Source organism: Callionymus lyra, chromosome 3 (assembly GCF_982586985.1).
Source record: "Callionymus lyra chromosome 3, fCalLyr1.hap1.1, whole genome shotgun sequence".
Lineage (NCBI taxonomy): Eukaryota > Metazoa > Chordata > Actinopteri > Syngnathiformes > Callionymidae > Callionymus > Callionymus lyra.
Window position 1 is genome coordinate 11,257,741 of NC_141820.1, and position 27,858 is coordinate 11,285,598.

Genomic DNA, 27,858 nt, shown 5'->3' on the forward strand with positions numbered 1-27,858 from the left:
TGCCTCAGACTTGCTGTGCAGGCGGAAATACATGTCTGGTGTGACACTTGTGTATTTATAAATTATACAGATATATAATTTATACTGTGTTTTGCTGTTGGACTTGAGCACTCATGGGGAAATAAAAAAATAAAAAAACTTTAATCATTGTGGCATTGACCCATTCTGGCAATAATTGGGTTGGGAAAATCTGATCGGATTTTTTAACTTTTAAAAAACAATGCCCCGGTGAGATAAAGCTCCAACATTTCTTTGTCTGTGAGTGTATCTGTATAAATTATATGTGTATAATTTATGCCTCGTGCACAGCGCAATCCATGTGTCTTTATCTGTTACGCAGTAATCAGCTCTACTTTCAATTACGTGATCAGACTTAGACGTAAAAAAAAACGAACCAACTCCGGCACAATTTTAAATTGAAAGATGGTGATTGGATGAAGAACAAAAAAAAGTGGAATTTGATTGGATCTATGTGGCGATTTTAGGTTACTATAGGAGGAGAGGACCAAACTATCTTAACTTTAACCAACGAGTCAACAGAAGCAAAGTCAGCAACTAATGATGTGTTAGAATGAAGTGAGAGTTTCTGACGTTTAATAAGTGGTTGATTAAAAAAAAAAAAAAGTTTTCTTTCACTGCTAAAGTTAACCTGATTTGACCAAAAGTTTTAAAAACTTAAGTAAAAAGTCCGCCCCTCGGTCCCTCCTCCTCACCCTAACCCAGGTTTTCTATTTGTCATTCTGATTTGATTGACAGCTGAGGACACATGTGGGGGCACTGTGAGGGGCGGCAGTGGGGTGGTGACCAGTCCCGGTTACCCCGGCAACTATGGTAACCAAGCCGACTGTACTTGGACCCTATTGGCCGAACCCGGAGACACCATCTCTGTCATCTTTACAGACTTCCAGACTGAGGAGAAGTATGACTACCTGGAAGTGGAGGGATCTGAACCACCAACCATTTGGTGAGTTTGCTCATTTTTTTTCCTTTCGCTTCATCTGTGGTCGATGTAGTCGCTTTGCTGGCTGGTTTTGTGTTTTTCTTTCAGGTTTTTTTAAATCGATATGTACATGCATTTGTATCACTTCATACTTTTTTTTTTTCAATATGTTTAAATGTGACATCATTGCAATGACTTAGTGAGTAGATAACTATCTATGGGTGGATGCATGGATGGATGGGTGAATGAATGGATGGATGGTTGGGTGGGTGGACAGTTGAGTAGATGGAGGATGAGTGGATAGATGGCTGGGTTGATGAAAAGATGGTTTGATAGATGGATGGATGTAGGGATGAATGGATTGACGGGTGGGTGGATGAGTAGAGGGATGGATGGATGAATGATTGGGTGCAAGATTGAAGGGTTGGAGGGATGAATGGGTGGATGGATGAAGGGGTGGATGGATGGATGGAGGGTTGATGGATCGACGGGGGGATTGATGACAGATTGATGTAAGGATGGATAGATAGACAGCTGGACAGATTGGTGGATGGACAGCTTGGTAGGTGGATGGATCGATGGACAGATGGATGGATGGATGGATGGCGAGTTGGTGGATGGATGGATGAATGGATTGACGGGTGGGTGGATGAGTAGAAGGATGGATGGATGGATGGATGGATGAATTACTGGGTGAATGATTGAAGGGTTGGAGGGATGAATGGGCGGATAGATGGATGAAACAGGTGGATGAATGGGGTGATGGATCAACGGGGGGATGGATAACAGATTGATGTAAGGATGGATGGATAGATAGAAAGGTAGACAGATTGGTGGATGGACAGCTGGATGGATGTTTGGATGGATGAAAGAATAGACGGATGGATTGATGGATGGACGGATGGATGGATGACAGATTGATGTAAGGATGGATAGATAGACAGCTGGACAGATTGGTGGATGGACAGCTGGGTAGATGGATGGATGAATGGACAGATGGATGGATGGATGGATGGCGGGTTGATGGATGGATGGATAGATGGCGGGTGGATGGATGGACAGCTGGACAGATTGATGGATGTAGGATGAATGGATTGAAGGGTGGGTGGATGAGTAGAGGAATGGATGGATGGATGGATGGATGGATTGATGGATAGATGGATAGATGGGTGGATGGCTGGGTGGGTGGACAGATGAGTAGATGGAGGATGAGTGGATGGATGGCTGGGTGGATGAAAAATTTGGTTTGATAGATGGATGGATGTAGGGATGAATGGATTGACGGGTAGGTGGATGAGTAGAGGGATGGATGAGTGACTGGGTGAAATATTGAAGGGTTGGAGGGATGAATGGGTGGATGGATGAAGGCGTGGATGAATGGATGGACAGAGAGGTGGATGGATGAGTAGATGGTCGGGTGGATAGATGGATGAAACAACAGGTGGATGAATGGGGTGATCGATCGATGGGGTGATGGATAACAGATTAATGTAAGGATGGATTGATAGATAGAAAGCTGGACAGATTGGTGAATGGACAGCTGGATGGATGGATGGATGGATGGATGGATGATTGGATGAACTGCTGGGTAGATGGATGGATGGATGATTGGATGAACTGCTGGGTAGATGGATGGATGGATGGGCAGCTGGATAGATGGACTGATTGAATTGTCAGATGGATGGATGGATGGCGGGTTGATGGATGGATGGATGGATGGCGTGTTGATGAATGGATGGATGAATGGATGGATGGATGGCGGGTTGATGGATGGATGGATGGATGGATGGACAGATTGATGGATGGAAAGCTGGATGGATCCCTGGATTGACAGCTGGATGGATGGGTGAATGGATGGACAGCTGGATGGATGGATGAATGGATGGACAGCTGGATAGAAGGAATGATGGACAGATGGATGTACCTTTATTGATCTCTTGCCACTACTGATTGTATAAACCCCTTCAACATAAATGATGCAAGACTTGTTGGATTCTACCATTAGTACCTGAACCATCAACTGTTGAGTCAATAATGTAACCAGTTGTGAGAGACACAGTGCTGCTCATGGGCACAACATAAATACCCGACACTTCCCAGCTGCAGATCAATGATGTTGCAAACATTTGCTCTGACTTTAGTGTGTGTTCAATGTGTTTCTTCATAGATTAACGCACAACATTATTTTATTGCTGCTATAACTGCATATGGATTGTTGCTTAATGAACGTGTTGATCAACCTGTGTTGAAATTGATTCGGCACTTACATTAGACCCTAACTTACATTTAGGAACGTACATTTTACTACAGAAGCTAAAGTTCTAATTGGTGGTCAGGACATGGTTCAACTATTTATGTCTTTACATGTTCCTGGTGAACACATATAGACATGAGCTGCTGCCAAGAAACACAAGAAAAAAACACCTGGTCCCTACTGCTACTACTACTATCATTACTACTTCTACCACTACTACTACTACATATACCACCACTTCTACTACTACTACTTCTACCACTAATACTTATACTACTTGTACCACTACTACTACATCTACCACTACTAATACTTCTACCACTGCTACTACTACTACTACTACTTCTGACAATACTACTACTACTTCTAATACTACTACTATTAGTGGACATTGGTCTAGAAAGGTGCTTTACAAGTGACTATTACTTACTTACTTACTTAATACTAACACTACTGATACTACTTGCACTACTACTACTAATAATAATAATACTAACACTACTGATACTACTACTACTACCACTACTAGTACTATTACTACTACTACCACCACTTCTACTACTACCACTACCACTACCACTACTACCACCACCACCACCACCACCACTACTAGTGCATCTACTACTACATATACTATTACTACTACTAACATTCTGCTAATACCACTGCTGCGACTAATGTTTCTTCTACTATCCATACCACTTACACTGCTTTTATAGCTACTACTAATTATGTTTATTTCTATTACTAGTACTAATACTACTACTAAAAGTACCACAACCACTACTACTGCTAGTGCTACTACTACTTCTACTACTGCTACTATTACTACTACTAACACTAGTGCTACTATTACTACTACTAACACTACTTCTACTACTGCTACTAACACTACTTCTACTACTGCTACCACTACTACTACTTATTCTAGTACCACCACTACTACTACTACTACTACTGCTACTACTGCTACTACTGCTACTGATGCTAGTACTACTACTACTGCTACTACTACTACTACAGCTACTACTACTACTACTGCTACTACTGCTACTGATGCTACTGCTACTGCTACTACTACTACTACTGCTACTACTACTACTACTACTACCACTACTGCTACTACTACTACTACTACTACTACTACTGCTACTACTGCTACTGATGCTACTACGACTACTACTGCTACTACTACTACTACTACTACTACTACTACTACTACTGCTACTACTGCTACTACTACTACTACTACTACTACTACTACTACTACTGCTACTACTGCTACTGATGCTACTACTACTACTACTGCTACTACTACTACTACTGCTACTGCTACTACTACTACTACTACTACTACTACTGCTACTGATGCTACTACTACTACTACTGCTACTACTACTACTACTACTACTACTACTACTGCTACTACTGCTACTGATGCTACTACTACTACTACTGCTACTACTACTCAGCTACTACTACTGCTACTACTACTACTACTACTACTATTACTACTGCTGCGTAGTTCCACGTATAAGCTGTTAAGGATTCAAGGTGTTTGACGTTGTTAGATGTTATCATTAGGAAAATGTTTCCTTTACAATGACTTTGTTGCTCACAATGAACAGCAGTATAAATACAATAATATTCAACAAAACTACTGCTAAATACATGATATAAACTCTTTAATTAAGTACCAAAAGTTCTGCCTATGCATGACAGAATATTGTTTCGGTCCCTGCTAACCTTGAATAAACGTGTCATTGATAATATAGAAGTCATTTCTTGTTAAATGATCTCCAAACATTGTTCTATTTTCTCTGGAACAGCTCAGGGCAACATTTTAAGCCATATTGAATTGTTTGTTTATCAAAACTGAAACGACTCCAGCGCTATAATCCGCCATCGAGCTCCAGGCGTCTCCGTCCCCCGTAATAGTTTTTTTCCAAAAGGTTAGTTTTACATCGACGTCATGATTACAAATCACAACACGACATTTGGGTTTTACGCTTGTTCACAAGGTCCCGGAAGATCAATTAAGAGTCACCGGAGCACGATGTGCGTTTGTTTTACCTACCCTTCCTTGATTGTAATATCTACCTGGTAAGAGTTATTTCCCATGTGCGACGGTAACGTGCGAACCCCGTTTGAAAGTGCGACGATCGATGCGGGACAAAAGCATGAGAGTGAAACTCGGAGGACGTGCGACGACTGCATCATTTGTTGATATTTATCCCGGCGTCCCTGATGACATTCTTGACAAACACTTGCTATGCAGACGCCGCCGCCGCCGCCAACAATCCACGATTCCCTGTACGGACGCGTTCATCCGTTTCGTCGGAATCGTGGAGATTATGAAAAGGGACGCCGTGAAATGTCATTGTTGAGCTGCTGGAACATTCTGGAGATGAAATCTTGTTTACCCGCGACCACGCCCACTCTGCTGGGATCGGTCAAGCGTGGAGGTTTGTCGTCGGTCCCGGAAGTCTCCACCTCCCATTGTTGTATAAACAAAGCGGGGCGTGATTACAGCTTGCAGGAGTAGGGGTGACGCCTTCATTAGGTCAGAATGGACTCCGCTCTCGTAACCTCTCGTTCGCCATTATTTCAGACGGTGAAGAATGAAACATGTGAAACATATGTGTGACTACTACTACAACTACTACTACTACTGCCACAACTACAACCACCACCACTACTGCTGCTACTAGTAATACTACTTCTTCTATTGCTACTACTAATACTACCGCTACTACCACTACTGTGACTAATATTACTTCTACTACTGCTACAAATTATTCTATTACTACTACTACCTGACTAATACTATGATTACTTCTATTAATACTAGTCATAATACTACTACCACTACCACAACTACTTCTACCATTATTACTTTTACTATTCATACTACTAACACTGCTTCTATTGCTACTACTACTAATACTACTATGACTATTATTTATACTACTACTATGATCATAAATATTACTGCTACCACTACTACTACTACTGCTAGTGCTACTACTACTGCTACTATGACTACTAATAACACTACTGATACTACTACTATAACTACTACTACTACTATGATTACTTATATTACTACTACTAATATCACTACTACCACTACCACAACTACTACTACCGCTAGTACTACTACAACTACTTCTACTACTAACACTACTGCTACTACTACTATTACTACTGCTACTATGACTACTACTAACACTACTGATACTACTACTACAACTACTACTACTACTATGATTACTTATATTACTACTACTAATATCACTACTACCACTACCACACTACCACAACTACTACTACTGCTAGTACTACTACTTCTACTTCTACTAACACTACTGCTACTATGACTACTACTAACACTACTGATACTGCTTCTGCTGCTACTACTACTTCTACTATTACTACCACTACTACAACTACTACTACTACTATGATTACTTATATTACTACTACTAATATTACTACTACCACTACCATAACTACTACTACTGCTACTATGACTACTACTAACACTACTGATACTACTGCTGCTGCTACTATGACTACTACTAACACTACTGATACTACTACTATTTATTCTGGTACCACTATTACTACTTATTGCATTTTGGAGAAGAAGACTTCAACATTTGAAACATATCAGGAGATTCGTATTATTATTATTTTTTAATATATATATATTTATATATATTTTTACATTAGTTGCTCTTTAAGGGTTTTTTTTTTTTGGTTGGTTTGTGTTTTTTCTTAGTTTGCTGGTCGTCATGCAATTGTTATAAATGTATATTTTTAATTTGGACATTACTGGACATTAAAGCATCTGCTACTTTCAATTATTCAATCCCCCTGCTGACAATTAGCTGAAAACACTGTCGGTTCAAAATACTTATTCACAATAGCAATTAGCAGGATACGCTTTAAGCTAAAGTGTTAATTGATGAATGTGCTAAAGAGTTTGTTATCATGGCTTGATGCAGGTTGACATCCCGACCGACACACACAGACGGCGGTGAGACGGAGATCAACACGGCAAATGACACATGTCTCATTACTAAAAGATTTTTTTTCACAAAACACTTCCAGTGGTTCTAAGCCGACTGGATCACACATGAGCACAGACACACTTGAGTCTAATGAAACTGCAAGAGCGGTAGATCTCAACGAGCCGAGTGTGTGTTACACCAGGATAACACTGTCGATGCACAGATACACACAACTCTTGCATTGTTTTCTCTTTAAGACAAGATGCCCTTGAAACTTGAATTGAATATTTAATAGAACAACATTTTCCCTTCTTTTCTCTCTGTGTTCCACCAACACTGAAAATTATTTTTACTCTATAGTTTGACTACCAACACTACTACTACTAATACTACTACTACTACTGCTAACATCACTACTAATACTACGACTACTACTTCTACTACTACTACTGCTAACATGACTATTGCTACTACCACTACTTCTAACACAACTAATAATAATACTACTGCTTCTACTACTACTACTACTGCTAACACAACTAATAATAATACTACTGCTACTGTACTACTACTACTACTACTACTTACACTACTAACACTACTGTTACTACTGCTACTGCTAACACCACTAATAATACTAATACCACTACTACTTCTACTACTTCAACTACTATTACTACTGCTAACACTACTACTACTACTATTACTACATTACAGCTAAAATCACAACTACTACTGCTACAACCACTACTTCTATTACTACTACTAGTACTACTATTACTATTACTACTACTACTACTAACATCAATACTACTACTATAGCTAACATCAATCCAACTACGGATACTACTACTACTACTGCTAACATCACTACTATGACTACTGCTTCTACTACTTCTACTACTGCTACTACTACTGCTAATACTACTTCTACTACTACTACTAATAATAATAATAATAATAACACCAATACTACTACTACTACTACTATCGCTAACATCACTATTTCTACTGCTACTCCTACTACTACTCCTACTACTACTACTACTATTACTACTACTACTACTACAACCACCACTGACAGTGATAATTATAATAATGAAATAATAACAACCTGTCAAATGCTTTAGTTAAATCAAGGATTACACTCAACTAAGTTTTCTGACATTGTGTAACCTTCATTCGCTCAATGTGAATGGCTTGTGAATAAAAGTAAGATAGACGAGTAGCCATCAAAAATATGTGGATGCTAAATGCACAATCAATTATCAACAGGTTGTTACAGTAAATCAGTAACTGACACAGTGTGAAGAGTTGTATTGAGGCCTCTGTTGCATTGGACAGATTCAGAGAATGTTATTCCATTTCATATATACATATATATGGCAAAGATTACGTGTCATTTTAAGTTGATTAGTTTCACAATGTTTTGAAAATACAGTTATTGAAACAGTCGATGAATATATGAAGTTAAATACAATAAATCTACTGCACATATTTGTTTCAACTATTAAACACAATTGTGGTGTTGTTTTTGATGTTATGCTGGTATACTTTGTAACGTCATCCAACCCTCTGCAAACAAACAATATTGAATAGCATCTCTTTTCAGAAATGGTTTCAGGCTATGACGGTTCTGCTCCCTTATGGTCCACATATCAAGTATTTCAGAAAATGTACGTTGAGTCAGTTGGAAAACTGTTTCGCTCAATGAACAGAATTCAAGAGCGTACAGCAAAAAGTAACTAAAACACAAACCAAAAAGATGTCAAATGCAGCTGGCACATATTGGCCATTGTATGCAGCAGTGGTGGGTGATTACGTTTCTCAAGGGGCCGCATTTAAAAATCTGACTGTTGTGAAGGACCGTCGAGCCAATAGAAAGACTGGTTTTTCAATTTCACTACACAGTTGTGACAGGGAATACTCACTAGAGTACTAAATAAATAAAATAAAATGGGTTGACGACCAGTAATGGATAACATTATACAAAATTGACTACTACATTTGCTACATGGTCAGTCTAATAGTTTAACTTTGACCTCATGAGGGTCACATGACGGACTTGTTACGTCTGGTATAGGATATCTGTGATGTCATAGGTCTCGTTCCGACAACGGTTTTGAAGCCAATCCATCGTTATTTAGCAATTAAAAACACCTTATTCACCGTCACTTACCAATCAGGTTAGCCTTTACACCCATTATGATGCTAAGATGTTCCCCCACTCTAGTGTATTTGGGGTTAAATACAGTCCATTTTTGGACCTGGCTGTAAATAGGTTTTTAAAGCTGTAAAAAAAAGTATTTTGGACCAAAGATGTTGTGTCTTTCTGCAGCCGGCCAATTAACCGCAGATTTCTCCATTGACTTCACTATTTTACAAAATGTTGACCCTGGGTTTGATCGAGGAACAGGCTGACCGGTCAAGAGCAAGTTTGTTCCAGTAATTGCGAGCATGTAATCGCCTAGTCTTATTTAACTCCCCTGATTTGCTATATTTCTTTGCTTTTTTGGTGTTTTTATGTGGAAAAGAAACTCTGAGAAAAGTCATTTATATAATACAAAAAATCAATTTCTTACTGAGGTCTTTTAACGAGGGAATTTGTCTCATAATAAAGTGTGTTTGGAGGCCAGATATTAAACGTATGGAGAAAAAAACAAGGGATTAGGGAGGATAAACTATATGTATTAAGATGGAGGAGGCTGACTTTCCTTGGCAACCCAAGATGAGGATGGTGTAGTAAAAATAAAAACAAAATAATGACATGTTGGAGCTCACAAGAACTTAATACATATCTCTTTCTTAATTTTACTTAACGGTACATTTTTGCCTTCATTATGTTATCTCCATTCTGGTCGGTTTTGCAATGGAACAAGAAAGAGTTGTTAGTCAAGATGGAGATCCATGGTCTGCCATGTGACACATTATTGGTAACAGTTTTGATTTACATTAAAATATTTGAATTTTTACTTTACGAATTGCAATCCCAGTTTCCTTTAATTGTCTTTTTTGATTTGTGTGTGAACAAATATGTATGTAAAAAAAACCATAAAGTAATGTTTATTACCCACATTCGATTTTTAAATAATTTACGTTCTGTTGTTGTTAAAGTTAATAAATATATTAATTAATGGTGTTTTTTTTACTTGCAAAGTGCATAAAGAAATAGCATATTTTAAATCTTATTCAGCTTAATATTACCATAATTACATTCTTTTTTAAGTGATTGACGTGTGTACGTTCCTTTGCCTAAGATGTTGTGTGTGTTTGTTTGTGTGCGACATCATCTTTTGCAAGTTACTAATCAATAATGCTGGCGGAGAGAATTCTGAGAGAATCATTACCCTGAACTAAAAACCGAGGTTTGACCTTGAGCATGATCAAACTCCACTCGTTCTGCCTCTGGAAACAAAAACACGCTGCAGATTACTTTCTGTTGTGGATAAACATTAGCATGTAGGAGGGCGACACCACTTATCAGATATGCTAAATAATGCTCAAGTGATTTGGAAATGTTTCATGATTAATGGGTCTTTTTCAATCCAAGTAACTTCTTCGCTTTACAAACTGAAGTACTTTCAGATACATGGCAGTCCTGCGGTTGTCAGGTGTTCAAGTCTTGTCAGGTGCTCAGTGGTCAGTGTCCGTCAAAGAAGCTCCAATTGTTGAAAGTACGAACTGACAGTGACATCCTGTTGAGGTCAGGACAGGTGTCCAAAGTAAAAGTGTTGAAGACTCTTCTAAGAAACCATCTTCATTATTACTATCAATATCATCATTATTATTGTCATCTTCGTCATCATTATCTTGATCTTTCATCTTAATCATCATCATCATAACTACCATCAGCATTTTTAATAGTATTAGTATTATCATTATATCCATCATCTTCATCATTGTATTCATTTTCATCTGAATCATCATCATCATAACTATCATCAGCACTATCAATAGTATCCGTATTATCATTATATCACTCATCATCATCTTCATCATTATCATTATATCCATCTTCATCATCATTGTCCTTGTTTTCATCTTAATCATCTTAATCATCACCATCATAACTATCATGAGCACTATTAATATTACCAGTATCACCATTATATCCATCATCTTCATCATTATCAGTGTCATCATTATTGTCATCTTCATCATAGTTATCTTCATTTTCATCTTAATCATCATCATTATAATTATCATCAGCACTATCAATATTATTAGTATTATCATAATGTCCACATTAATCATCATCATCTTCATCATTATCATCATTATTGTCATCTTTATTATAACTACAATAAGTATCACGAGCACTATTAATATTACTAGAATATTATTATATCCATCTTGGTCATCATCTTCATCTCAATCGTCATCACCATTATCAATATCATCATTATTGTCATGACTATGATCATTGTCTTTATTTTTATCTTAATCATCATCATTGTTACTATCATCATAACTATCAATATTATCAGTATGATCTTAATATCCATCTTCGTCATCGTCCTCGTCATTTCCTTCATCACTATCAATATTATCATTTTATTTTCACCATCATCATCTTATTGCCATCTTTATCATCATAACTATCATCAACACTATCAATATTTTTAGTATCATCATTATATCCATCATCATCATCGTCATCATCATTACCGTATTGTCATTATCACCTTTATCAATATTATCAATATCCTCACCATGTCCATATTCATCATCCTTATCATTATCATCATTAAAATCACTATTAATATTATCATAGTGATTATCATAACCATCTTTATCACTATTGACGTAATCAAAACCAATATCATCATTATTATATGTATCACTATAAATACTATCATAATTGTCATCTTTGTTATCACTTTCTTAATTTTCATCTTTATCATCATCATAATAATCATTACTATCAATATCATATCCATCTGTATTATCATCATTCTTAGCATTATCATAATCAACATCACTATTAATATTATCATGATGATTATCATAACATATTATATATCATATCATATTTATCACTATCAATGATCATTATCGTAATGGTCATCTTTATCGTCATAAATATCTAAAACTAATACTCATAATATGTGTGATTTTAAGCCAAAGCATGTTATACATGTTTTGTCCTACATTTGTGATGTTACTTTTCCTTTTATTTTTAAATCAAGAAGTCCAGATAATGTTAAATGTGTTTATTTTGTTTCATGTTATTTTGCCAACAGACAGAAAAATAAACCAGACCCTCGATGTCAGAGGTAATAAAGTTAGAAGAGAGAGGGACGGATCGGTCCAGAAAGAGGCCATAAAAAGGGATCCAGGTGACAAGATAAGTCAGACAAGAAGACGTAGAGTTGAGAGATAAGGAAGGAAAGGAATGAAAGCAGTTGATAAAAAAAAATAGAGGGAATGAGATTTGACAGGATGGAGAGGTTAAAAAATTAAAGAGTGGTTGTCAGACACAGGAAGAGAGGACCATCAGTGGGACCCTTGGGAATAGGAGGACAGACAGCGAAGGACAAGGTGGAAAAGAAGGAGGAACTCGAGGAAAGTTAATTTCTTCTCTTGAAGCTATAGCTAGTGATGAGTCGACGAAGCTTCATGAATCAGTATCTTGAATATCAGAGTCCACTAGATGTCACTCTCAGCTCTATGATCTATTTCTTTGAACCACTAACTGATAGAAACCTCACATTGTTTTTAAATGACACTGCAATGATCCAACGTTTATGGTCCAGTAAATGGTAAATGGCTCTCACTGATATAACGCTTTTCAATTCTTATTCAACACCCAAAGTACCTTACACTTAGTTACGCATTTAAACACGTAACTGATAGGAGTAGGCCGCCACGCAGGGCGCCAGCTGAACCTGGAATTTACCAATACCGATTTGATTCTATTGTTAAAATATTTACTTTCTCTGGTCATGCTTGGATGGATGGATGGATGGATGGATGGATGGATGGATGGATGGATGGATGGATAAATATTAAAAGGCAAAAAATATGAATATATGAACTAAATTAAGATTTTGTGACATACATAGTACAAGCAACCTTGCAATTGTCAAACCCTTTAAGTGACATGTTTCCTAAAGAATAAAAACAACAATTTACCTGTGTTTAACATAAATGTATAAATTATAAAAAACTATTCAATTTACAATAATTATTTGTTTTTATCATTATATATAGATTGCTAGATTGTTAGTTAGTTCCTGAGTTAGTTGTTAGTTTTTTTGCTGGTTTGTTAGTTTGTTTGTTAGTTAGTTTGTTCGCTGGCTCGTTTGTTTGTTTGTTAGTTTGTTTGTTAGTTTATTAGTTTGTTTGCTGGTTTGTTAGTTTGTTTGTTAGTTGATTATTTGTGTTTGTTATTTTGTTGATTTATTAGTAAGTTTGTTAGTTAGTTAGTTAGTTAATTCGCTAGTTTGTTGGATTGTTAGTTTCTTATAGTTCATTTGTTAATTTGCTACTTAGTTTGTTTGTTTGTTATTTTGTTAGTTAGGTTGTTAGTAAGTTTGTTCGTTATTTAGTTTGTTAGTTAGTTCATTTGTTATTTTGTTAGATTTTTTAGTTTGTTCGTTAGTTTATTCATTAGTGCATTTGTTAGTCTGTAACTTAGTTTGTGTGTTAGTAATTTTGTTAATAACTTTATTATTTTGTTTGTTATTTTATTATTTTATTAATGTATTAGTAAGTTTGTTAGTTAGTTAATTATTTAGTTTGTTTGATTTTTAGTTTGTTCATTAGTTAATGGAGCAGAAGGGCAAAAGCTTGCTTGATCTTGCTTAATACATTATTTTATTAATGTAATAGTAAGTTTGTTAGTTAGTTAGTTAGTTAGTTAATTAATTAGTTTGTTTGATTTTTAGTTTGTTCATTAGTTAATGGAGCAGAAGGGCAAAAGCTCGCTTGATCTTGCTTAATACATTCTTTTATTAATGTATTAGTAAGTTCGTTAGTTAGTTAGTTGATTCATTAGTTTGTTTGATTTTTAGTTTGTTCATTAGTTAATTTGTTAGTTTGCTACTTTGTTTGTTTGTTTGTTATTTTGTTAGTTTATTATTTCATTAGTAAGTTTGTTCGTTAGTTAGTTTGTTAGTTATTTAGTTTGTTATTTAATTTGTTAGTATGTTTCATTTTTTAGTTTGTTCATTAGTGCTTTTGTTTGTCTGTAATTTTGTTTATTGGTTAGTAAGTTCTGGACAATTAACAATAATTATGATTTTGTTTCTTTTTATTCATGTATTTTATCGTTGTCCTCGCGTGCTATCTTTAGCTCTGCTTGTCGAGGAGCCGTTGGTCTCCTAGAATTGTAATGACCTTTGCGATGGCAAAGCATTTCTCTGCTGAAATACAGGCATGGAAAGACAAAGACAATAAGTCCTGGAGGAAACCGATGTGGAAGATATGTGGGAGAAAATCAAGCGTGAAAATGATTCTGCTCTGGCCTTGATAAAACAAGAAACACTCTGAAGCATTTTTGTTTTGTTTTATTGCGATAATTTTCGTCTGAATTTTAATCAGCGAGGAGGCCTGAATTTAATCCAGGTGATGCATTTGTTTTCCCCCACTTTTATGTCACTTTGAATAAAAAACTGTGCTTATTTCTACTTTCTCTTATCACTTCAACCTCCAGGCTGCTTCTTTTTTTTTTTACTGTTCCTAACAGCTCTTGAGAAAAAAATCAGAGATTATTTTTGAAGTATGAAGGTTGTTATGAACTGGTGGCTGAATAAAAACCATGAATTATGAAACAACTTTAATTATAAAAGGAAGAAAAGGAAAAACGACTCACTTTCAACTGGCTTTTATTGTTCTCGCCTCCATAATTGAGATCTGGAAAGCGAGACGCTTTATGATTAATTAAGTTTTTCCTTCGCAATCTTTAGTGTGTAAATGATAGTTTGCCATGTTACTGTGAGTGCATTTATTTATAAAACATGAGAAAAATATCTTGTTTGTTTTATCACTTTGTCCCTCTGGTAACTTCAAAAGTTGCGCAGTACTTCAGATGTAAATTCTGTCTTTGTTGCAGTGCAGTTCGGTCGTCACGTTCACACTCACAGACTCTCCGATTTGGTCAAAAAGATGAAATTGAGTAGTGAATAGAAACATTAGAATAACTACTCAATGAGTCTTGACTTATTGAATCATTCAGAATGTTTCACTGCATTGGTTTAATGTAGAAAAATAGACTCTCAAAGTATTATTTTACTACTTTATATCAGTTGTTATATAAGGATCTTCATATAAATTATGAAAATATATGTACTGGGAAATGTGTCCTTTGGTTCTAATCAGCTCCTTGAACTGGTTTTGACTACTGAGAGGAGGATAAAAAAGTACCATCAGATCCCATTTAAATAATGTGACTTTTAAATCCAGTGTGCGTTTATATCCAACTACACAAATCCAGGAACATGTAGCTAAAATACATTTTTAAATTCTGCAGTTTGTAAGTAAAAGAGACCCCAAGCTTTGGTTGCTTTTGAAAATAATAAATCTCTAGTGCATGTCGAGCTACTAGAATCTTTAGATACCATCTCTGGTTTGATAACGTCTCAACAAAAGCTTGAGAAAAATTATCCTAAATTTACAGTGACACAGCAAAAAATTCTCAAAACATTGAATACGATGATAGAAATGACATTTTGAACAAGTGCTTTTAGAAAAGAAAAATATCCAAAAGACAAAAACCCTCCCACTGAAAACCCTTTTGTTTGTCTGGAGATTAAATCTTGTTTACCATAACCCATCCACTCTGTTTTGATTGGTCAAACATCATGGTTTGTCACACGAGTCAATAATCCCCGAAGTATTCACCTCCAAGGGACTTGTTGTATAAACAAAGCAGGGCGTGATTACAGCTGGCTGGAGGAGGAGTGAAGCCATTTTTACGTCACAATAGATTCTGCTCTCGTAACCTCTCATTTGCCCATATTTCTTCAAAACATGGTCATGTTGAGGGACTCAACTTATGTTGAGGAAGATTTCAACATTTGAAACATGTTAGGTTGGGTAGAACTTTATTGAAATTATTATTTTTCCAAATTAGCCACAGCAAATACTGCAATTTTTCATAAAGAAATCATCAAAATAAAATAAAACAAGAACAAAGAGAAATAAAGAGAAAGAACAAGATGAAACAATCTAAGTCTAATGATAAAGAACATGGATCAAAGAAAAATAATAAAGACAAAGGATACAAAGACTTACATTGAACAGAACATCATGATACTTTTACTTCACTCCTGCCCCCGAACTCACTGTGAGTGAGTCAGGAGAGTTGGGTTTTCACATTAGTTGACCTTTAACCCAAAGGAAAGAATACAAATGTGTTTGTGGTATCCCTTGTATTGCTTCTGGGTCAAGGAAAAAACAACCTCCACCACTGCATATGTATTTATGAAAGCCAGTGAGGTCGTTAACCTCGACCAAGGGATACCACAAAAACATTTGTTTTAGGGCCTTCTGGTCACGTTGACCCTAATATATCAATAATTATTAAAAAATAATTGTAAACTCAATGGAAAGTTTTTCCTCATTAAAGTGAGTTAATTAAAAAAAAAGAACTGGATGTCCATGAATATTTTCCTGACCTTGGTTGTGTCCGGGCTTCCAAGGCCAAAGTCCTCAATAAATCCTCCCGGTCTTGATGGTAGGGCACCAGACTTTTGTGGTGGGGAAGTCCAGTCCAAGATATGAGAAGGACCCCTTTCGGGCGTCGAGCACCGTATATATCAAAAGCCCTGAGAGAATTGAATAACCCTGAACATTGAGAGTTTATTAGTCCTATAACCTCCGTGGCTTTATGTGCGCATCAATAATCCATGACAGCTCTTTTCATTTATTTATTTCCTTACCCTGTGAACCGCTGTCTGCCATTTGCCTTTAATTTCCACATGTGTGCCGCCGGTGTTTACCCGCCTGCTTATAAAAACACGCCGGCGTCATGCACGCCATCGGGAGGATGGAAATTTAGATGAGATAAAGGGAAAGGGCGGATGGTGGGGGGGGGGGTAAAAGAATAGGGCCCCGGTGTGAACACTGATTACTCCCTGACCAACTTGAGATTGATGGAGAGTGACACAGCACGCATAAAGGCGCACCAGCACCACGTACACAAGGATTGCGAGAACACACACTCGCAGAAAAAAAAAACTTGTGTCACACGAAATTGATTTATGTTGATTTGGCCACATCAAGACCTACGTGTGTGTGTGTGTGTGCTTTTCATTGTCGCCAGACATGTTTGAATGTCGACTCCGCATCACTTTCCTCTCATTATCTTGTCGACGAGTCTCTTATTTGTCAGTCGGTGTGTGGCAGTACCCACCTGTCCCCGATAAGAGACGGCCATTAAGACCGATGGCTTGATTAATGGCGTTAGCCTTCCGCCTGATGAACGGCCAGGACGCACCGTAATGGACACAAGACATGCAAGGACGAAAATACACCGACGCACACGAAAACACGAGTCGTGCGATCGTTCATTCTCGAAAGCCGTGATCTTGTCACAGTGGTCTCGCAAGTGCAGTGTTCCCCTTGGTGGGAAGGGAAAAATGAATATAGTAGATGTATTTTTAAATATTTATTTTTAAAATGCACTGCCCAGATTTTTTTTGTCAACCTGGCTGATCGCACAATTAGCTTGTAGCTAACTAGTAAGCAGGAAATGGACAGGAGGAAGACCAAAGGGGCAGCTCTGCCGTTGAACATTACTCAGAGATCTATTTGATTTGAAAATATGTGGTTTTTACAGCCAAACAGAAAAATGGCCACAATTGTCTGTGATGCTTAACAATATACATGTTAAAACCTGAATTAAAAATGAAGAAATACGCTTTAAAAGTTGATGTTTCTACGAAGAATTTAAAGCATTTGCTGTATTAGACAAAGGGGGTCCCTTGCTTATAATAATGGTAATGGTGTTCGTGGAGACCTTGGTAAAGTGAAGTTTAGGGACCCCCTCATCTATCAAACGGACCGTTGTTTATTTAAAATGTAACTAATGTGAAAACCCAACTCTCCTGACTCACTCACATACATGTTGAAGTCTTCATCGCCAAGATTCCAAGTTCCTCATGATGACCATGTTTTGAACTTATTACTTTATAAAGTTTGTCTGAAATCTGGGCTAATGAGAGGTTACGAGAGTGGAGTCCATTATGACGTAATGATGGCTTCACTCCTCCTCCAGCCAGCTGTAATCACGCTCCGCTTTGTTTATACAATGAGTTAAGATTGAGACTTCCGGGATGTATGACACGTGGTGACAAACCTTGATGTTTGACCAATTGACCAACCAGTAGTAGAGTGGGTGTGGTTATGCTAAACAAGATTTTAGCGTGAGAAAAAAACAACAGTTTCTAGTGGGCGGAGCTTAAGGTCATTTTATAATGTAAATATTTCAATGAAAGGAGAGTTTTGTACAAACAGCAACATACTGATGATACAATAGAGTCCAAGATATTTTGAATACACACCTAAATCATAAAATAAGTTGCCCTTTCATGTAAACTTGAATTCACAACTTTACTTAAAAAAAAATGTGTTGGATCATCAAGAATAACTAAGAGAAGCATTTTTTCTTTTCTTAACTTCATTAACTTCTTCCGTGTTTGAAACTCTAACCACCGTGTTTAAAAAGAGTAACCCAAATATTATCTTTAAAGCCTCAAGGCTCCTGTGAAGTGCTCTCGTGGCATATATTTGGAAGAACATTTACCGTCACAGACAGAAACACAAATGAATGAGTGAATAATTTATGACCAGAAGTCCACACAGGGAAAAACCTAGCAAGTAAGTTAGTTGCCATTGGGTTTTAGCTCCATGTGACTCTCCTTCCACTAGCTTTATTTTAAACGGTCGTCTTTCTATTATTCATCACCTTCCAAATGTCAGTGTCAGCCAAAAACATTTAAAAGCCTGAAAATATGAAAAGAATAGTGGGTGATCGCTTTACTCTTAACTTTTCTGCCAGTTTTGATTTTATTAATACACTACTGTCATATTTGTGACTTTAAAACAAGAGTTACGACAACAAAACAGTTAAGACTCTGACTGTAGACAAATATAACTACTAGCTATGTTCTAATATGACATTTTGTTGGCAATTTTTAACAGGGTTGTTGCGAAAAAAAATACCTAGTATCTGCCGTTATCGCTTTTTTTTTTTTAACCCTTGTGTTATCTCAGAGAATATTGCCAGAAAAAACGATATGTTATCACCATCATGCAGATACAATACAAGGGATACCCCACACACATTTGTATTCGGGCCTTTGGGTCACCTTGACCCAGAGATAACACATGGATTTAAGACTTTGGATTCACAGAGTTGCGAAGCCCCTGACATGCCATGTAAATTAAAAATGAAAATGAATTGTCGCCACATTTCGCGATTGAAATACTTATTTTTGCCGAATAAATATTATTTTTTGGCTCTAAAATACTATCATAATATAATTTTTCTAATGCATCTCTTTCAATCTACTTTCAATGGGTCACTAGCCCAGATAGTTCAACTGGTCACCTCGCTCTGGATGTAGAAGACATAGGTTCTATGCCGTACTCGACATTGTCAAATTTAACTTGAAAAATAGTGACTATTTGAGTTTAAAAACATGTGCAACTCCTAAACAGGGATTGGTTCTTTATTGGCACTGGTTCTGACATAAACAGCGTAAACTAGGCCGAAAAGACAAGTAGATTTTGTTCCTTTAATTCAATGGTCACCAATCTTTTTGAACCTGAAAGCTACTTCATGGGTACTGAGTCATACAAAGGGCACCCAGTTTGATGCACTCTTCTGAAATAACACATTTGCTCAGTTTGCCTTTAGTTATAAATTATTATTAATGATTAACGATACTCATCTATGTGAAGACACTGATCAATTTTTACAAAATAATCTTTTACATTTCATGAATACTCTTTTAAATGGAACACCATTTTCCTAATTTAAATTCACAACATTTCATAGGAACAATCTTTTTTTTTTCACTAGCCAGTGACAAACCCTTTTTAAAAAATCATTACCTATATATTGCACCTTGTTTGAAAAAGTTTTACATATTTTCGAATACATCTAATCACATTTTGAACTTATGCCCAAGTCTGCTGCATTTAAAAAAAATATATATCTGTTACATTTCATGAACACTATTCAACCGAACACAATGCATCCTATTTTTTATTCAGCTTTGCAACTGACACCATCTAGTATCTTTTTCTTTGTTAGTTGGAATACTGGCATTGCATGCTGTTCACCAGTGTATTGTACTCTGATGTGTAACTTGACACTGCAACTCTGAGTGAGTCTTGCAGGTGTGCAAAATGTATGAAGTGAGATTACTGCCACCGGTGTCAGCGAGTGTGTCTTGGTTGTACACTTAAAATCAATGCTGCGCGCTCAACCAGTCATACACGTGCGTTCAACATGTCATGCACGCTCAAGCTATCATACACGCTTTAGCTGTCGTACACGCTGCAGCTTCACTGCTGCGCTCAACATTTGTCTGCTCACAACACGAGTGCTCGACATAAATGCAAGCTAGATGTCTGCCACGAAGACAGCCAATCAGAGACCTGCTACTTGAAGCCTTCTGCTGCTATTAGCTGGACTTCTCCACCAATCACAGGGAGCAACCCGAGGGAAGAAGGCCGTTTTTGAGACACACTCGCTCAAAACGCTAGCAGTAATCTCACTCATTAAGAGTTCGACTAAATTATCTAATCTTTCATGTGTTAAACTAATATTTTTAATGACTGTATTTTAATGATCTTGTAATTTTCATAAACATATAAATGCAAGTGTGATTAAAAATAATAATATTTTTAAATATATTTATTTATTTTTAGATGCAGCTCACTGGTGGTGAGTTGTGCTATTTTAAGAACAGGCCTGCAGGGGCCTCATATGGTCCTTGCGGACGACCTGGTGCCCACGGGCACAGTGCTTTAGATAGATATTTCCAGTTCACAGAAGACAATAGGCGCTACAGCAGGTTTTAAAACGGCAAGAACATGAACAAAGCGCAAAAAAATAACATAGTGCAAATATTTAAACTAAAACAAATGTTACTAATGGATTTACCACTGTTAGGGAATCCAACAGGTTTAAGGCGCCAAGATGAAGACGTGAAGAGAAGTTAATCTTTTCAAAATTCGTAGCTAGGACTCTCTGATTAAAATAACTCTGAGTTGAGAAAATATAAACACAGAGGAAATGTTGAGGCCAAAAGGAGCGGGGTCATGGTCACCTGGAGTCAGGAAAATATGTTTTTGTCAAAAGGAGCAGTTACACAAGGGTCAGAGTTAGCCAAGACTTTCTTATTCCTGGGAAGTTGGTTCGGACATTGAGAGCGTAAACATCTGGTTCGGTGACGTAGATGGACACATTTTGTCAAAATCATGTAACTTCTGGTAAGAAGGACGGCCCTCCTTACAAGATCTATAAGATGTCTTTGGTCCAAGGGATTGATGATGATCCTGGTGCATTGCTTAATAAACAACGGATCTATTACTTAGAAACTGCAGATCTCTCCAATAAAGACACCTGCTCATCCAGTAAAATCTGTGGTCAATCCATCCTCTGGCCGGTTCCTGCTACTACAACAATGGGCTGCAAAGTGAAGGACATTTTAAACTGGATGCTTATCTTGCTAGCTAAGCAAAAATAAAATCCAGATTATGCTGTAATTTTAGAGTTTTGTGTTCTTTATTCACCCTCTGCAACACTTTGCTTACTTCGGCAACAAAGCTTTCGAGAGCACTTATCCTCTCACAGTTTGTGGGCTTTGAAGATCTCGACCGTTTGATTCCTTGGAAAAACAAGTGGCTCGCACATGATCCAAACACACGACCTTTCCCCCTTTGCCAGCTTCTTTCTCCGAGCATCTCGCATCGGCCACGACGCAGCCATTTCCAATTATAACTTTTTCGCCTCCAGCCGGTGTGTTGAGTCCTTCCTTTTTTTTTTTGTTGCGTGCGGATTAAGATTCCTACCTCACGTCGCAGGCTCTCTATGAACGCTGGTCCTTTTAATTCCTCCTCCAATATTAGTATAAAGGGAATAAGAAATAAAGTATTTCCTTAATGAAGCACTCGGGTGTCACTGTCAGTGCAGGCTGCGGATAAAACGCTGTAAACATTAATAATGAGCAAGGGTGAGCGAGGAGTTACGTGTGAGTAGACGTGCCGCAGTGAGGGAAGTAAGGAGGTAATTATGTAACAGCGGAAATATGGCTCTGACCCTCCTATTAAGTAAGTGCTTCATTGGCGACGTGGATTATATACAACAGGATATGTAATACTTTCTTAGAGAGCTTTGAAACTTTAAAAAAGAGCCGTAAATTCAGCAAATTAGAAACAGAAAGAGAGCCTTTGAACCACTTGAAACTCCAACTTACTTACTAGAGTAATTGTTTATTATAGCCCCACATTAGTTATGGTGACCTTGACACAGAGATAACGCAAGGGATACCACAAGCACATTTGTTTTTGGACCTCTGGGTCCTACCGGTTCACCTTGACCCAGAAATAACACAAGGGATACAACAAACTACCACAAAAGTTTTCTGGCCTTCGGGTCAACTTGACACAGAGATAACGCAAGTGATACCACAAACACGTTTGTTTTCCGACTTCCGCGTCATCTTGACCCAGAGACAAAACAAGGGATTCCAAAACACATTTGCTTTTGGACCTCTGGGTTACCTTGAGTCAGAGATAAGACAAGGGATACCACAAACATATTTATGTTCTGGCCTTTGGGTAACCTTGACCCACAGAAAATGCAAGGGATATCACAAACACATTTGTTTTCTGTCCTTCGAGTCACCTTGAGTCAGAGATAACAAAAGGCATGCCACAAACACATTTGTTTTCTGGCCTTTGGGTCACCTTGACCCAGATATATCACAAGGTGTACCACAAACACATTTGTTGTCTGGCCTTTGGGTCACCTTGACCCAGATATATCACAAGGTGTACCACAAACACATTTGTTGTCTGGCCTTTGGGTCACCTTGACCCAGAGACAACACAAGGGATATAAATAAAAATAATTTACTTACTTACAAACATATTTGTTTTCGGACTTTCAGGTCAAAATGAGTCAGAAATAACAAAAAGTGTACCACAAACATATTTGTTTACCAGCCTTTGGGTCACCTTGACCCAAAGATAGTGCAAGGAATATCACAAACACATTTCTTTTCCAGCCTTTGAGTCACCTTAACCCAGAGATAACACAAAGGATACCACAAACACGTTTGTTTTCGGGCCGTTGGGTCACCTTGACCCAGAGATAACCCAAGGGATACCACAAACATGTTTGTTTTTGGGCTTTCGGGTCACCTTGACCTAGAGACAAAACAAGGGATACCAGATACACATTTGATTTAGGCCTTCGGGTCACCTAGACCTAGAGATAATACATAATACAATATGCCTTATTTAGTTTGTATTTTTATATCTTTTTCTACCACAATTTCAAGTGTTACGATCATTATTTCTCTCGGGCACCAGCCACACCCCAGCTGGTCACATCTGTGTAGATGGAAATATACAAATAATTGAAGGAAGAAAAGTCAAAGCTACTGTTCAATCACCGCACGATGAAAGCTCTGTACATCAAAGTCCCAGAGCACGGCAGCAGATTATCACCAGGCACCTGGACTCACAAGCGACTTGTTCATCCTCTTACCCTGAGACGGGGGGAAAGTAATTCTCCATGTTGATGAAAGGATTCCAAATTGGGTCCAATCTAGCCATGTGGCATCAAAGTCTCGGTGTCAGCTTGACTCTAAGTTGTTAACACAGAAATCCTGAACGCAGTGGAATATATATCGCCTATAGTTTCTTATGGATTCCTGATGCATTTGCATAATTCCAATGAATATTTTCTACAATACACACAGCGTACTGGTGGGAATACCTCAAGCTTAACAAGAGTATTCGCTGATCAAATCCACCTCTGAAAATGAGGTTTATTGTTTGACTTTCGGAGATTAGCGGTTGAGATTAAGTTTGACGGAAAGTCTGAGTAATTTAAAGGTTTTATGATTGTTGGATTATGATTATTATGTCAAGAAAAACCCAGAAAGAAGTGAACCAAAGTGTGTGTCGTGACTAAAAGCAGGGAAGATTGTTCTCAGTGTTATCTTGACCTTTAAAGTATATACTTTATTGAATATTGTGTTGATTGTTTAAGCGCTTTGTGACCCTGGTCTGGAAAAGCGCTGTATAAATACAAATGACTTACTTACTTACAACCAAGAGGGGGTTTAACAATGTTTTCATCACAAGTAAAACAATTATAAACATAATTTGTTACTGAACAAAAGCAGGACTGATTCTGGAGATTTGAACAATTGATTAAAAAAACACAAAAAGGCAAATTGTGCGATAAACCAGAAATGACAAATATGTATAATAGCGTATAATAATGAAGAAAACAATATAAGAGGAATCTCAAGTTCACACTCATAGAAGAAAAAAAGATAATCTCAAAAGCACAAGAAAGACAATACAAAAAAAAATAGAAGCAAGAACAATTTGACACTGCGGACTGGAACAAGGGAGCTAAGTAGCAGCTTTAATGGAAGTAATTCAAATCAATCAATAAATAAACCAATTATTTTAATCTAAAAAATATGCAAAAGCAGCAAAGCAAATGCATTTTGTGTCATTTTTAAATAAGAACCATTTAAACCCCTTTCTGTTCTCAGGGTCAATGTGACCCAAATGTCAAAAACAAATGTGGGAGGTCATTAACCTTGACCCAGATTCAACACATGGGATACCACAAACACATTTGTTTTCAGGCTTTTGGGTCACCTAAAACCAGAGAAAACAAGCATTTAATAATAACAAACAATATAAAAGGAATCTCAAGATCACACACGTAGAAGAAAAAAAAGACCATTTCAAAAGCACAATAGAAAAAATATACAAAGCAAATTGAGAAATAGAAACAAGGGCGATTTGACACTACGGACTGGAACAGGAAACTAAGTAGCAGCTTCAATGGCAGTAATCAAAATGAATAAACAAATCAACCAATATTTATTCAACTTTTTTTAATCTAAAAATATATGCAAATTTAGAAGTCAGAATCAATGTCCTTTATTATTAAGAACTATTTTAACCCTTGTATTATCTCAGGGTCAATGTGACCCGAATGCCCGAAAACAAGTGTGGGAGATCATTCACCTTGACCCAGATACAACACAAGGGATACCACAAACATATTTGTTTTGGGGCCTTCAGTACACCTTGACCCAGAGAAAACATAAGAGATGCTAAAAACACATTTGTATATAATAAGCAAGCATATAATAATAACAAACATATAAGAGGAATCTCAAGATCACAAGATCATAAAAGAAAAAAAAAAAGACAATCTCAAAAGCAGAGAAAATACAAAAAGAAATAGAAGCAAGGACTACTTGACACTGCGGACTAGAACAAGGGAGCTAAGTAGTAGCTTCATTGGCAGCAATCAAATGAATAAATAAAAAACATGTTTTTTATGGTTTTGTTTATTTAGTTCATGTGTTTCTTTTTGTCAAATAATATATATTTTGGTTTAAAACATATGAATATGCTTCATAATACTTTTTTTACATGTTTATATTTAGTAAAAAAAAAACACTTAATTAAAATTAAGGTTTATCAATTCTGGCAAAACCTACATCATAACCCAGATAACAATGGCTTGTTAAATGATGGTAGGACCCTCGACTACAGCTATGTGCTCTGTGTGTTTCAACACACTAAATAAATAAATATATACTGTATATTTCTTTTTTTTATGTGTTTCTTGATCGTCCGCCTCTCCTTTCCAAACAAATATTCTAACCGTTTCATCTCTGTCACCCAGGTTCTCGGGCAGTAATGTCCCCTCGCCCGTCGTCAGCAGCAAGAACTGGCTTCGGCTTCACTTCGTGACGGATGCAAACCACAGATATCGCGGCTTCAGTGCACACTATCAAGGTAAGATTTGACCCCCATTGCATCCAGCGACCTTTTGCACATATTCACCCGAAAAACCTCGCGACACATTTAATCATATTTCGGTTGAAAATATGTTTTCACTTCCTATAACATTTTTGCCTCATTCTCAGTTTGTTTCTCCATCTCTGTCCTGTTTGTACTTCAATCTATCCGTTTTTAAACATTATTTTTTACCACATTCTCTCAATATAATATGATATTTGTTGTAGTCAGTCTTGTAGATGAGCTTTGCAAAATAGACTCTCGCTACTCTCGCAACACAAAATAATCTGTAATTATGAAGTGCTGTTTGCTAAAAGAGAACAATCCTGTGTTCGTGAAAACAAGACGGAAAAGCCTCCATTCGTCATTGACCTGGTCTGAGTAGGTGGCAGGCAGAAAAGCGTAAATTGTGGCCATGCTTGACACCGAAATTGCTCTGTGCTTCTTGATTATTACCGACACACTCCCTACTGCGGCTCTCGCCTCTCACTTCAGCACATTCGACTTCACCCAAAGTCACTGCCAAACGAAAAAATAAAGGTACTTAGCCATATCTGGGTGCCACTTTCAGTAGCGGGGGCAGTCTTTTCGCTTTACACTTCACTCGCTTTGAAAAATCATAGCAGCTTTAATAGATATAATTACAGACTAATGACACATTTTCGCTGTAAATTCAATGAACTTTTCCCCGATGATTTATGACAGGAAGGCAGAAAGAACCGGTAAATGGTGCGTCGGGCTGATCTTTAAAATGCTCATATTAAAATAAAAAAATGTTTCCACCTTAAGGTTGAGCCTCTACACCAACAAATAAAGTGTAAAGTAGTGACGTGTTGATGAAGCATCATGAAGCCTTGTCATTATTTTTGAAAGTCCAATACATTTCTAAAATCTATTGTTATAAAGAGATGTTCTATTGAAACCTCACTTCATTTGAAAAATTGAGGGCGCCACCTACTGAACTTGTTCAGCAGGTCACTGTTTCGTGAAGCTTCATCAGCCCACCTCTACTGTTTAGATTCAAATTTTGGGTCAGATCTGTGATCGAGACATGATCCTAAATCAGTTAACCAAATACTTTTCATCTTAAATAGAAGAGTATTACCATTACTAACACTCAGCCCTTTTATATCGTGATCTATAAACATATAGAAATCTTAAGCCACCGACGAAAGCAACACATGTCTGACCCGTCACAGCAGATGAGGTGTGGTCGAGGGTTCAAAATCCAGATCAATTTTCTCCTTCAAATAAATTGTATTTTTCAAACTATATTGCAGTATAATCCTGTGCAATATATGTATCAATTCTGATTGTACTTACTGACCTCCAATTGATTTTATGATGTTCATAGTGCAAATGTTTTAGTACAATTTTCAAGTACTCCACACAGTTCCCAGGTTATACTTGCAAAGGCTCTCAAGTACTACTCGGTGGGACTCATAGTGCCAGAGTCTTCAGAGTATTACCCTATGAGACTCCTTAGTATTACTCGGGGAGTCTCAGTGTTATTACACTGTAAGTCTATGTGGTATTATTCTACAAGGCTATGTAGTAGTATTCCACAATCCTTCCTAGTATTACAACATAAGGCTTTGTGGTATTACTCAACAAGGCTCCGT

The 27,858-nt window shown here is 37.1% G+C and overlaps 1 protein-coding gene across 2 annotated transcripts in view; it reads left to right on the forward strand.

Moving 5' to 3' along the window:
• The window catches only part of csmd3b (CUB and Sushi multiple domains 3b), a 463,847-nt gene that overhangs the window by 228,619 nt on the left and 207,370 nt on the right, over positions 1-27,858 (forward strand). For both annotated transcript variants that reach the window (XM_087786440.1, XM_087786441.1), the window contains exons 5-6: positions 757-964; positions 26,121-26,233. In XM_087786440.1, the coding sequence (XP_087642566.1) occupies positions 757-964; positions 26,121-26,233 (321 nt within the window). The remainder of the gene's footprint in view (positions 1-756; positions 965-26,120; positions 26,234-27,858) is intronic.